This window comes from Megalops cyprinoides, chromosome 9 (genome assembly GCF_013368585.1).
Source record: "Megalops cyprinoides isolate fMegCyp1 chromosome 9, fMegCyp1.pri, whole genome shotgun sequence".
Classification (NCBI taxonomy): Eukaryota; Metazoa; Chordata; class Actinopteri; order Elopiformes; family Megalopidae; genus Megalops; species Megalops cyprinoides.
The window spans coordinates 8,282,765-8,297,539 of NC_050591.1; the positions used below are offsets into that span (position 1 = coordinate 8,282,765).

The window sequence follows — 14,775 nt, forward strand, 5'->3', positions numbered from 1 at the left end:
ATTGGACACAAGGGGCCAAACCAGAGGAACAGAGTCCAAATTTAAACTACACTATCTCAACTGCTGTCCATCAGTAAAGTGTGGCTTAGAGACATGGTGTTACAAGATTTTGACACCAGTTAGAATGCTGCAGGTTTTGTATCCATTGGATGAACCGTTACAACTTCATTCATGGAATACCTGGACCCCTGGGGAGGCTTTTTAAATTGATCTCTAGCTCCAGTTGTCCACTCTGTCCTGGGGATACATGTGGTGCTGCCAGCACCTCCATGCATATGGTGTTGGAGTGTTCATTTGGGGATGGAATTGGGAAGGGAAGTGAGGAGAGGTGATGAGTGCAAATCACAGCCAAGGTAAAAATCCCAAATGGCAGGTCAGCTGACACAGCAGTGGTGTTTTACAGCAAAAATAATCACCACTTGAGGAACAGTGACACAGGTGTTAAAACTGTCAAGTTGTCAACTTAAAGATACAGAAAAATGGCCCTGGTGGTTCTAGTATTAATGACCTATATGATCATTTAGTGATATGTTTATACAGTATCTTTCTGAAAGCTGCCAAAGTTGTCCAAAACTGTGGTGGCTGGAGAATTTAAAAAATGAAAACATCACCATTTTCTTGCTTGTTTCTACAGTTTTATTCTTATTTTAGTTCTACACTCCTTAATACACCAGATGCATAAAGAACGACACAAAATCACAAATATGCAGGTTTGGCCATAGAGCAGTTTGTGTTCCCTGTGGGCCCAGCTGTCTGGTCAGCATCGCTGAGACCAGGGTTTCATCACTGTACCACTGTGCCATTCATTATCATGGTCTACGACACACAAGCACACAAATGCACACCTCTGCCCTAAAGTGCACACTTGTGTATCCTTCCACTTCATTAATGTAGTCCTTTCAATTAGACACACATTTCCAAAAGAGTAGTCCTTTTAATTCGTCACACATTTCCAAAAGAGGTCATAGGATGACTGACTAAAGGATGGTCATTAGAGCCCAACAGTACAGTGATGGACATCCCTTTTTGTACGATAGCTGTCTACTCACATTAAATAAACAGACATGTTTGTACACACCACCCCTTAAACCTGATACTAATACATTCCTTTGATTGGGTGGCTGTTGGCAGTACTTATAACATGACATCTTGTGGCTTTGGGCGCAAGAGTAATCAAGGGTATTAGATATGTCAATAAAATATATGATCACCTCCTGATCCAAGAATGAACTTAGCTCTCATTTTCAGTAGAGGCTTTGAAATAATTTAAAAACTCTCAAAGCAATGAACAGTACCCTTCTCACTTTTACTGCCATTAAGGGGAAATAAAAATACTTTATAAAGCTGTATTTAATTTAAAATTTCAAACCCAGTTCTCTGTGCCACTTTCATCAACACCACTAGTAATTCTTTTCCCTAGTAATATATTTCTACACAAATACGAATCATTTTAAGCCTAATGTACAGAATGCACACCACATGGCCTGTGATATTTTACGGCAGCAGCAGTGGAAGATCCTATTGGTCGGCAGAAGCTGGAATATGGGCGTTCAGTAAGCGTGATTGGCTATGTAGAGGGACTGGCCCGCAGCTCCACAGCTGTCGCTGCTGCTAATGTACTTCCCCTGGGCTGCCAGACCATTGACCTGCAGGGAGAGAGGAGGCAGGAAGCAGAGAGAAAAGCCATTATTCCATACCATAGGTACTGCATACTGCATGTCAATAAATGGTTTTGTACTGTTAGGAGGACAGAACTTTCTCCTTTGTCGTTCCTCGATGGTGGAATGAACGTCCACACTCCATCCGATCTGCTGAGTCCCTCACTGTCTTCAAGAAACATCTGAAGACACGGCTCTTCTGTGCTCATCTGAACACCTGACACACTACCACCTAAAGCACTTTCTTATGCCTTAATCATTGTTTTTCTTCAAAAAATTTCAAATCTATGGCTTCATACAGTTGTATCGCTACTAGCTAGCTTGTACCTTGTCTGGCCAACTATTGAAACTTGGTCATGCAGCGCTTTTAATATTGTTGCTATTTGCTTGTGTTGTACTCTGCCTCACTTGTAAGTTGCTTTGGATAAAAGCACCTGCCAAATGAATAAATGTAAATGTAGGTGGAAAGAAATAAGAGGTCACAAAAATATCATTATCCAGATAAGAAATATCTAATCTGGTAAAGCTGCAGACAACTAGACTGGAGGTTTGACTGACGATGTAGCATTTGTAACAGCTCTGTGACACACTTATAAATACACCCATCTCCTAAAACAAAGGGTAAATGGCACGACTGCATTCAGCAGCACTCTGGGCGGAGGGGCGCACCTCGGCCCGCTTGATGAACTCCTCGGTGGCGGCGTGCTCGTTCTCCCGCTGCCCGCGCCAGGCGTTGAGGGCGGAGGCCTGCAGGGCGCGGCCGTAGGAGAAGGTGAGCGGCCAGGGCTTGACCAGCGGGCAGATGTTGATGGCGTTGAGGTTGACGGAGGCCTCCTCCTCGCTCTGACCGCCAGAGAGGAAGGTCACTCCTGCAGAGGCACAAACACACGCACAAAACACACACATCTCCACAGATCAGATAGGTCTCTGTACAAAATCTTGTTTAAATTGTCTACTTCAGTAAGGTATCTTTCACATTGGTGCAGTAGATTTAGGTTTTAAACAGTGTAAGGGGGGTTTTCTGGTTATTGGATATGACTTTTGTCCATCTTAATTTACTGGATACTAAGTTTTTAATGCTAACTTAGCATTAGCACTGCTGGGAAATATCATCTGCCACGCTGAATGATTGGCTTGTTTGAGTGTCAATACTGTTGAAATTTAACCCTTAGGAGTAAACTTTCATAACCACAAACTGTATACATGCATGATGGTATGGTTAGCACCAATGTTTAGTCGCTTTGTGCTGTTGTCCTATTGTTGAGCGTGGAACAAGACTGGCCTTTGGGGTCAAGACATGTATTGTACATGGTTCCAGAGATAAGAGGATGTGAAGTAGTACTGCTCTCCCTCAGAGGACATACCAAGATTATTATATACCAGCTGTATGGCCAGTTTAAATTCTTGATTAAGTTTACTTATGTTAACATGAACTGCTTGTTTCTTTGGACACAGGCCAAAATAACGGTGTGATTGTCCCGCGTGACATTCTGGTGGTGTCCAATCCTGTCATTTTACACAGGAAAACGTGCTATGTTCAATGGAGCAAAAGTGGACATTTGGCACACTACCATACTGTAGACTTCAGCATGTAAGCACACACAAACTGAAGTACAGCCTATGAAATGGAATGTAGCATGAATTGGGGAAGGATTGAGGAAGACAAAATATTGCCTCACCAGCTTTGAGGATAAGCTGTTTGGACTTTGCCTAGTTTCATGACGAGTTGGTAACAAAATTACCTACAGTTACCATCTGCTGGACATTATTTAATTTAATAATATTTTGTTTGGACAAAATCAATTTCTAAACTCTGTTTCTTTAAATCAACATTTTTTATTTGACTTCACAGTCTCACCTTTTCAGTTATGTCTCATGTTGTAACATCTTTGTTTTCCTGGAACTGTAGCATTATTGTTTTCCTGGAATACTGAAAAATCCATTGTGTGTGGTATTGTGGAGCTGGTAAAGAAGTTTGAGTATCAGAGTATATTTTCGTGACAAAATTTTGTTTAAAACTATCCTGTGTTTCTAGTGGTCTATGTAGTCTCCACCTAAAACATTGTTATGGCATAAAAAATAAAAGAATCCATTGATTATTTGTCTAAATCCAGCACCTTTATGCAGCAAATCTGTTACCTGCCACAGCAGGTGGCACAGTGCGGCGCAAGGCAGTGACTGTTGCCATGGCGATCTCCTGAGGGCTGTACTTGGTGGGGCAGCTGTGGCCAGGGGTGACCATGTTGGGCTTGAGCAGGGAGCCCTCCAGGTACACGTGGTGGTCAGACATGGCCTTGTACACTGCAGTGAGGACCTGTCCCGGACAGACACACAGACAGGAAGACGGATTCAGCAGGTGGCCTGTTAGGAGCACACCCACACAAATACAGAGCAGAGCCGAGCTCAAACTGTTTCATTACATTACATTATATTACATTATCATCATTTAGCAGGTGCTCTTATCCAGAGCGACTTAAAAATTGTTGTACAAACAGGATGCTACTAATAATATACGATCAAGCATCAGTGCCAAACATACTGATGAGATCACAAGTATGTGCCTAGATAAACATCTAATACACACTATAAAAGGACGCACAATGCTAACACATACTCTGAAATAAAAGTACTACAAGTATAATTACACATAAGGAAACACTTTCCTCTCTCTGCCAGGAGGCCGCAGCCCCTGAGCAGAGGATGAGGAAGAGGACCCACCTTCTCTGTGACATACTGACAGCGCTTCAGGTCATGGTCTCCGTCAGGTAGAATCTCTGGCTCCACAATAGGCACAATTCCATGCTGGGGGAGAAAAAAAAGCACAAAAATCAACCTTTTCATTCAGTCGTTAAGTAATAATGAGGAAGTGAGATGCTGCAGATACAAAAATGAAATAAAATCTACTTTTTTCACTAATGTATGTATGGTCCCTACTCTGTATTCCCCTGGCTGCTGTGGTACTACTCAGCACTACTGTCCCACCTGCTGGCAGATGCTGGCGTAGCGGGCGAGGACATTGGCGTTCTCCTGGATGGCGAGCTGGGAGGGCGTGGTGCTGCTGATCTTCAGCACGCAGCGCCACTTGGCGAAGTCCGCCCCATCCTTCTTGTACTGGACACACCGCTCTGACAATCCGTCCAGTCCTGTGGAAACGGAGCGCTGTGTGAACCCAAAGCATCTCCCTCCACTTTCAAGCACTCTGAATCAAAACCGGGCCTTTAGTAATGACCTTACATATATAGCTAGCTTGGTATTTTCCTGGCTGTGTACTGAATGCACAGAGTCATGATTCTTTTGCATGGGAAAGTAAAAAATAAAATGGTTATGCTGTTGCACAACACATCTACGGTCTGGTTAGGCTTCACAGCTGAGGATGAGGCTAACATGGCAAAAAACGGCAAAGAAGAGCATTCTGTTGCAAACAAGAAGTGCAAACTCATGTCATCAAATAGATCGCCATTTATGCCGTTTAATATACCAGCCCCTGCTGGTGAACATCTGGCATTGCATTTGGTGTACTGTGGGTTTGTCTTTGGAATTAACCTTCACAATGTAGACACACAAAGCAGATTATGTTACCTGAGCGTTATCAATCAAATTAAAAACATTAAATAGCAATGCTAACTAGCAAAATAAGACATTGGCTAAAGTAAAAAGTAATAAAACATAAAAATGATTTCCTGAAGCATCCTGCCACCCAAGCTCTTGCTGCTGTGGTGTGACTCTGTACTCTGTGATGTTCTGAATGGTCTCAGGGTGACAAAGCTGGTGACACAGCTAAAGATGTGCGTAGCACTATTCCCTTGTGACAGGTTGTTCTGTCATCCTGGCATCCTTTTGCTAGTGTGAAAGGCCTTAACAGACTGCTGTCTGTGCTACATGCTAGAGGAGGACTGGAGAAGTGAAGCTCACAGTTCCCTTCACCACAGCATCTGACTTTAAACAGTTTACATGTGATGGGAAATTGCCATTCATTTGCGGGATTAGATCTGCAGAGTCACAGTGCGCAGTTTGCAAATGACGTCAGTCTGATCTTTGGTGTAATCTCTTCAGGCTCTATGAAGTGGGCTACGGCACTGGCCCTTCAGTCTTACCCTGGGTGGTGGTCTCTCCGTTAGTACCTGGCAGTGGGACCACACCTTTGTCAACCTGAGTGAGAGAGAAGGCAAAAACATCCTGGTAAACAGTTCAATACAGTTCAATTCTTCAGGTAAAGTGGGTAAATATCTTGAATACAAATATGTTCTTTCCATTTGACCTCTAACTGAAGCAAAACATAAGCGAGGTTGGGGCGATAAACCCTTATGTTGATATGTCACTCAGCGTCCCCTCACCAGCAACTCTGATCTCTTACTTTAAATGTCTACATTGAATAAAAAGGTGATATTACTCTGAAAATAATTTATCATATATGACATCTTCATAAGCTCATTTTGTTATCAATCAAAAACGTTACCCATAATTAACAACATGTTGTCCTGGTAAAGTAAATACATGTTCTTCATCTCCATCTTGTTGATTTGGAGGTTGTGGACACCAGCAGCCCCATAAACACCATGTGCAGTCATTTTTCAGTGCTTATAGTTTTATACTGTGTCCAGGGACTGCAAAACCAGTCCTTCAGTGTGGGACAGGGAAACATACCACTTGATATGACCTCTATTTTCCCCAATCCTTCTGTCTTAATGCCAGATAATCTCTATCCTGTTGTAATATATTTATCATATCTCAAAATCAAGATGAGCTTTAGCCACAAGAACCTGTATCAGTATGAGGTGAAGGGTGAAACCACACTCCTGTGGAAAGACAAAAAATCACAAACAACAGCCCTGGCCCCCCACGCCTGCTTCTCCCGGGACGTGCGGAGCTACCTTGATGCCCACGACGATGCCCTTGTCCTTGATCATCTTGACGAAGGGGGTGCCGTCGTCAGCCTTCTGGTACAGGGTCTCGTGGAAGAAGATGACGCCGCCAATGCAGCTGTCGATTCGGTCGTCCGCTCGGAAGAGCAGCTGGCGGTACTGGCGGCGGTTCTCCTCTGTGTTCTCCACGCCAATCTGGGTTAGACGCTTCGCCATGCTACCTGTCAGCCCCACACAGAGTTAGCTGTTAGCTCACCGTCTTCACATATGTGGAACTCGTACAATGTCACATTTAATACACCCTTGCCAGAAATATATATATAAAAATATATCTCTACTTCCATCTCTCTCTACTGTATCTACACACACAGACACACAAGTCAGTATAAGGAAAATACTTACTTAGATAGGCACCTGGCCAGATAAGTGTCAAATTATATAAATTATAAATTATGAAATCCTCCATTGCTGTTTACTAGTTCATCAACCGTCTCTGCTGTGTTGCATTCTTCGCGCGCTTTTATGATGTCACGCTACTTACATAGCTGACAGCGCAATCGCCATCCAGCATACGCCCCGCCTACTAAGGAGGGTACGGTTGGCAGTGGAGGCACAAGCCGTACCAGGGTTTACCGTACCAAACCATTACGTAACAAACCAAACTGCACTGTACTGCTTGGTGGAAACGCACTTCTAGTGGGAATCCCTGTCCATTCTTCTGTCCCTGTATCCACAGCTGCTCAAAATGTAACACACTGACCCACAGATTCGTCAGTGTGTAATACACTACAGTACACTGACCCACAGACTTGTCAGTGTGTGACACACTATGCTGCACTGACTTACAGACTCATCAGTGTGTAACACACTACGCTGCACTGACCCACAGTACTGACCCACAGACTCGTCAGTGTGTAATACACTACGCTGCACTGACCCACAGTACTGACCCACAGACTTGTCAGTGTGTAATACACTACGCTACACTGACCCACAGTACTGACCCACAGACTTGTCAGTGTGTAACACACTTTACTGCACTGACCCACAGTACTGACCCACAGACTTGTCAGTGTGTAACACACTTTACTGCACTGACCCACAGACTCGTCAGCGGCCAGGATGCCCTTCCCAGGGGTGACGATGCGCAGAGCGATGTCCTGCAGCTCCTTCTTCTGCTCGGCAGAGAGGGCGACATACTGGTGCGTCATCCTTACTGCAGTGAACACAATCTGCGTGAGAGAAGAGGAACACCACGCGTCATGTCCAATTTACTGTTGGCTGCCTGAAGCACACTGTTTATTTAGAGATATAATCTGCTGTTACAACAGGGATCTGTACAAAGAAAAAAAAAACAGAAAATCTTTACTGGTAAATGAGTCCAAACAATAGGAGGCAGAAAGCGAAATCCTTTACTAATGGTGCAGTCACGCAATCATACCGTTCACAAAAGTTTAATTTCAAACAAAATCAAAGTCAGCAAAGGACAAATTCCATGACAACCCCCCCCCCCCCCCCCAAATTGAGGTTTTCTGATATCCCACATGAATGTAGAACAGTCATTTTTTAGGAATTTAACTTAAAATACTCTTTAGAGTCCCTCTCAATATTCTCCTCCTGAACAGAGGAGCTGACACAATTCTCTGGTTTCAAAACTCATGTGGCGTGTCAGCCCCAGCTTCTCTGGATTCGGCAATGACCCAGTCACAATGTGTGTCAGGTTAACTCACAGTGCACTCGCTCAAAAATTATATAGTTATTATAAAATTATATATGTGCTCTGGCTCTCACAGAACCGCTGATACAACCGTAGGGAAACAGTGTGAGTTCTCTAGCCTCCCAGTTATCCCTGGGAATTGTGACCGTGATTATGTAATCGCCCTTTGTCCCCTGTCAAGTTTGATTACAGATGTCCAAACGCCTGTGCTGACCGTGCCTGGTATAATGTCCCAGTGTTCAGAGGGGGAGAGGGCTCCAGAGGCATACAGTACAGTGACCAAATAACTGCTTTATTCCACATGCGGTAAAATCTTCCATTTAAAGTGTTCTATTTATTGTGTAGCATTATTTATTTACTATTTATAGCAATAAAAGTAACTATTCTTAACAGTATTGCAGAAATATTACAATTAAGAGCTGAGAAAGTATCATAAATTGACAACTGTTTATTTATTGGAAAGCAACATATTCCATTCTCTTATTAGGTCATGTAGATTATGAAGAAACTGAAACCAATATATGAGCCCATGCTCGGCTAAAGAGCAGTTTAGCGAATATTTTAGCGATACATTAAAGATACATATGAAGCAACTACTAATGTGATAAGACACGATTCACCCCTATTGCGATGCAGTACGAGTCGACACGATTTGATTCAACACGATACAATTCAACGCGATACGAATATGATGCTATGCAATTCAATACAGCACAGATAATTTGATTTTATTTCTTTGGTTCTTCTTAAGCAGACAGCAAATAATGAATTAACTAAAAGGTGCCAATTTTACTTCACATATTTGTTTCTCATTTATGCTGTTTCTTTTCTTTACAGCGTCACGGCATATTTGCAAATTGCATGCGTCTTGGAAGGTTTTTTTTTTGTTTTTTTACAATTTTCCAACTATGTGCTTAACAATGGCCAGGCAAAGAATGCCCTGTCCTTACCTTAAGTTAACCATATTGTGATCATGACTACAGTGGCTTTGCACAAGTTATCACTGGTATTTCAGACCTGTGACACTGCTAAAATGTTATAATGTAAATATGAATTTGACCTCAGTGTAAATATGATGTTACACGTTTTGCTTGTTTGTACTGTATGTCTTTCATTTTTTCAAAATTTTAGGCCTACCTACTGATTCACTCCAAACTGATTCCATTGAACCCTATGCTCTCCCTTTCCCACACTCCTATTCATAACAAAGGCACTCACAACTCTGTCAGCTTTTCAGTTGCCTTGGCAACCCGTGGCACAGTGCCACTGTAGAGGTGGGAAAAGCACAAGACACTGATGCACAGTGCAGCAAGGAGGATTGTGGGGAGGAATGTGTTCAGCATTCCAGTTAAAACTCACGGTCTGCCTATCAGTGTTATCACCTAGACCAGTGTTTCCCAAACTGTGTGCTGCCGCGGGACACTGGTGTGCCGAAAGAGCTGCCCAGGTGCGCTGCAGGAAAAATCCATATTCAGGTTTTTTTTGCGTTAATAATAATTTAAATGGCTGACATTGTAGGCTATTTAAATCACATTCAATGTCATTATTTCTAAACTTAACTGACTATTCTAATTTTTAAAAACTGTATATTTGCACTTTCATACATCTTGATACTCTCCTGCGGTTTTGTTTTGTCTCGCGTCTACGAATTGAGAGAGGAATTGCAACACTTTCTAACCACAGAAAAGACAAACCGCGCAGTCGTTTGCTGATGAAGAATGGTGCGCAAATCTGGTGTACATGGCCAACGTTTTCCAACATCTGAATGAGTTAAACGTGCACATGCAGGGTTGAAATGAAAATATCCTAACGAGCACTGACAAACTCCGAGGATTCCGTTCCAAATTCGGCCTGTGGCGAGAGCATGTTGCAAAGGGGACACTGAAAATGTTTCCCCTCGTTTACACAGGACATGCGATCAACGGGCCTCCGACTGGTTTGTGTGAGGTCATCTCTCAACATTTAAAAACTCTTGAAGAGAAATTCACCTTCTATTTCCCCTCAGCCTCGACTGAAGAGTTTGACTGGGTCTGTGACCCATTCAAACAATCCACCACAACAAGAAGCTTATCGTTGAAATGCAAGAACAGCTCATCAAAATGAGGGAGGACCGTAGTATGAAAATGCTCTTCAATGACAGCCACTTGGATAGTTTTTGGTTAAGCGCATCCAAGGAGTATCCAATCATCGCAGGCAGAGCAGTTGATATATTGCTCCCCTTTTCTACAATGCACATCGTAGGCAGAGCAGTTGATATATTGCTCCCCTTTTCTACAATGCACTTGTGCGAGTTCAGCTTTTCAAGCCTTTCGCTCATCAAAAGCAAAAAAAGAGAGAGACTGAGAGCCGTGGATGAGGAGCTCCGGGTTTGCCTCTCATCAGTACCAGCCAGAATCCCTGCATTATATGCAACCAAACAAGCCCATGTTTCACATTAAAAGTAAGTAGCCTACCAATAGGCCTATGTCCAATAAACAGCAATAAACCTGTTATTTTGTGACTTGTGTATGTTTAATGTCATGGTGGTGTGCCGTGAGATTTTTTCATAGTAAATAGTGTGCCGCGAGAAAAAAAAGTTTGGGAAACACTCACCTATCACCATTATCATGACATCTCTGTGACTGAAAAAAATGCTACAAATGCACCTCAAAATTCTTTGTCTTGAGATTAAGGTGTGACAAAAAACTAGATGTATTATGATACTGGGGCAACTGTGACACAATAGGCCTGATTTTGATGGCGCTAAAAATGTGCCCATTTATTATTATTATTATTTATTATTGTTATTATTAATGTAAACTTGTTGTGGTTGCCTTTGATAATTCAACGTTTGTGCCACTGGCAAAAATAGCACCCATATTCATCCCTACACCACTTTGTCCAATGTACGGTGCCAGTCAAACTTTTGGACACACTTTTCTCTCTTTATTTTTACAATTTTCCACATTTTAGAATAATAGTAAAGACATCAAAACTATCAAATAACAGAAATGGAATTCTCCAGCTACAAAAAAAGTGTTATAAACAAATCAAAATATCTTAGATTTTACTTTCTTCTAAATAGCCAAAAATATTTTTTAAAATTAAATGTTTTTAAATGAAGAAATTCATATTTAGGCATCAACATCATGATTTATATTTGTCTTAGACAAAAAATGCAAGCATTTAAGCATAAGTATTTAGATCAAAATGTATGTTTCTTGTTATCTTAATCAGGTGTGTCCAAACTTTTAACCAGCACTGAAGGATGAGGATGGGTGGTAAGACAATTTATGGTGTGGTTGTGGATATTCAGTGTACATGTGTATTTTAGGTACAATGCAGTTGGCATTTTTGTACTTGTAGAAAGCCAGGTGCAATGTTGACCCTTAACATTTGAAAGAGGACATTTAACTGATAATAATGGTAAACTAGGAGAAGTGTATCTGCAGATGAACACCAAAATGTTAATTTCAATGACAGCACTGGTTTGTGAAAAACAGTTTGAAACACTTTTTCACAAGCAGCACAGTTTGAAAAATCTAAACTAAATGCTATCACCAACCATATAATGTAAGATTTTAAAATAAAAGCATTGAAATTATCTGTCTTGTGTGGCCTGACATTGTCTGACCAATCCTGCATTCTTTTTGACTTATAATAATATCAATGGCAAATTGCTTTAATTGGTCAACTACTAAAACATTGACATGCAATCATACTATGGATATGTTTTTGGGAAAACTGCCTTGGAACCATGAGAGAATGAAAAAAAGGAAGAAACGTATGATATCATCAATATTTATCATATTTACAACTTCAGAAGAATCAGGTAACTCGACAAATAAACACACAACTGATTTTGTGATATTTCCCTCAGCTAGCTATTTAATTCTTTTGGAGTAATGTAGCGTGCATTAGCTCTTCTTTGGTGATGGTAGCACAGGGAAAACAGAGAATGTAACAGCAAGTGTCATCTCAGTTTCAGAAGAGGAACGTCAGAAGCAGATCTCTTGCCCACTCTCCCTGCTCTCTCAGTATGTGCATGGTGCTGTAAATGGGACAGCTGCCTTGTCCTTCTGCACTATACCATTGGGTACTTTCATCACACCGTGTGGTCGATTGCTGGTATCTTTTCTCTGTGAGGTCACACTGACTACACCCACTTGCTGTTGCTTCCGTCAGTCAATGCCCAGGTAGTCTGCAAGACTACCACAAGACAACTACAAGACTCCTTCACACTCATCACACCCATGACAGCAGCCTTTCAGAGGTTTCTTATCAGGCATGTGTAATAGCACACATCTGGAATGCTGAGAATTTCACTACTATCTCTACTATCACTACTATCATTGTTCCTTGTTTTGCTAATGAGTAACTGACTAAAATAACAAATCTGGCACTCATCATGCTGCAAGCAAGCTAGTGGCAATATTGTTCTTTTGGTTTTAACAAGAGTTCTGGCTGCATCATTTAAATCATATTACCATACCTTACCTTATTCCACCCTACACCCTGCAAATATCTAATGCAAGTGTCTAAAAACCTTGGTGAGTTTCATTTAGAAAGGACACTGACATTATTTTATGAGAAATTAAATAAAAACAAACATTTTCCCTCTTGAATATTGTAGAAAACAGTACACTCATGTCCCTACACCTGTGACATTACCATATATACAGTCTATGTGACTTGTTCAGTTGTCTCCTGACTTATTTTTTATCATCTGACACATTGTGGGGAAAAACACTTTTTCCCCTTTTCAATAACTGACAGAGACATGCCCTGTAAAGCAAAGCACTGCAGAGCACAAACTTAAATAGTTAGCTAAATGAATAAATATATATTTATTTTCAAGCACATTTCAAGCCCCTGCAGTGGAATCAAATCCATACATCATACTATTGAAAATGCGTTACTGGGTGGAAAGGAAAAACCGGCAAGGATTTTAGAAAAAAAAAAAAAAAAATCACTGTAGACTATTAACATCCCTCATCCCCCGCCAAATCCCAGCCTTCTTAGTATTTGGATGTAATGTCTGGTTTTCAATGTCCTTTGTTCATTAATTCCTCCGTTTATCTGCATAGTAGCACAGCTCCACGCGGGATATGACTGCATTCAACAGCAACCAAAGTTCTGCGGGTGCTGTCCACTCGGCAAGAAAAGTTGCCGTTCCAGCGTACATGTTTTAGTTTCAGGACCATATTTAAGTAATATACAGTCCTTTTCACGTTTTAAAAGGTTGACGGAAATCAATTTTCAGTTTGACCATTTAAGGAATTCTGATCATCTGCGTAAAGGTATGCACAGCTTTCTTTGCGAGTAAAGCGTGCACTAACGTTACAGGATATGTAAACCAAGTTGCAATTGCTAAGAAAGGCGCGCCACCTCACAGCTAACCGGCAAACAGGCTGAATAACCTCCGCAAACTCTAAAGCATAGACAACCTTACCATTAGCAACGACTAGACACAGATATCATCCTCAGTATAAAAGCAAAAACATGTCAAAGAAAAATAGTTGCACAACAGTAGCAAAGAAATGCTTCACCAAGAACTGTTAATTTGACTTGCTGCTGTGTGAACATCTGCAGGCTAATAACTAATAACTAACAATGACACAGTTTTCTAGACAACTTAATCACCCGTATCTGATGTCGCAACTAGTTGCGCTATTTTTAAGTTGTCTTCTTTTCTAATAGTTACAGATTCCTCAACATGGTTTCAGCGAAACCATGAGCTGGGTACCACCAGGGACCACATCGGATGCAAGCAAAGAAATTAATGACTACAGCAACACTGTTGCTACTAGGCCTGCTTGCTTAACTGGAGCAAAAGTTGCAAATGAATTCGCAAAAATACAATTAACTGGCTGTTGCAAGCTTTAAGCACGCAAACACATTAAGAGTTCTTTGGTCATGTACGGGCAAATTCAACATTCGATGACACTAATTCAAAAACAACTGCGGTTAAGCATCCAGACATCAGCTACCTTACAATAAAAAGTAGCGCATCCACATTCTTGCAGGAACGTGCCAGCTTTAACCAGCTCCCTTAAAGCTGACCATATAAAGTCGCCAGCTCCCAAGCTCTTGGTGACAGCTTCTATAACAGCGAGTCTTACCTGAGAAAAAAGCAATTTAAGGTGCTTGTATTTTCTAAGTGACGAAGAGCCTGTTCACAGTACTGTGAGATGTGAACGTCTCCTCTCCGGAGATCCTTCCTTCTGTACTCCACCGGTGCGCGACTTCTCAAAAAAACGTTCCGATGAGGGCGGGGCCTAACGTCAGACACTTATTAGAATATTGCTTAATATTCATATATCGTCTCTCAAGCTGTGGAAACCCCACTCGAAACAAAAGACTGCACATAACTTAAAATATGTCAGATAACTTTAGATGTGACTCTTTCGGTACATGGTATCCTGTATACAGCCTTTGGGGGCGAGGTCTCGTTAACCCCATTTTGATTAACTTTTGATCATATTGCAGGCACAGAAAAGTAAATTGATACTTGAAATCTAAACTAATAGTTTTTTTTTACGTTTTAAACACAAGATTG

General features: G+C 41.4%; 1 protein-coding gene across 1 annotated transcript; it reads right to left on the reverse strand.

Annotated features, from left to right (window-relative positions):
* Positions 1-625: 625 nt before the first annotated feature.
* LOC118783128 (fructose-bisphosphate aldolase C-B-like) lies at positions 626-14,428 on the reverse strand. Its single transcript, XM_036536836.1, has 9 exons — positions 14,339-14,428; positions 7,620-7,752; positions 6,530-6,741; positions 5,753-5,807; positions 4,641-4,801; positions 4,377-4,460; positions 3,798-3,972; positions 2,328-2,527; positions 626-1,646 (listed from the first exon to the last, which is right to left on the reverse strand). The coding sequence occupies exons 2-9, from the start codon at positions 7,729-7,731 to the stop codon at positions 1,551-1,553; spliced, it is 1,095 nt and encodes a 364-aa protein (XP_036392729.1). The 5' UTR covers positions 7,732-7,752; positions 14,339-14,428; the 3' UTR covers positions 626-1,550.
* Between the last annotated feature and the right edge of the window lie 347 nt (positions 14,429-14,775).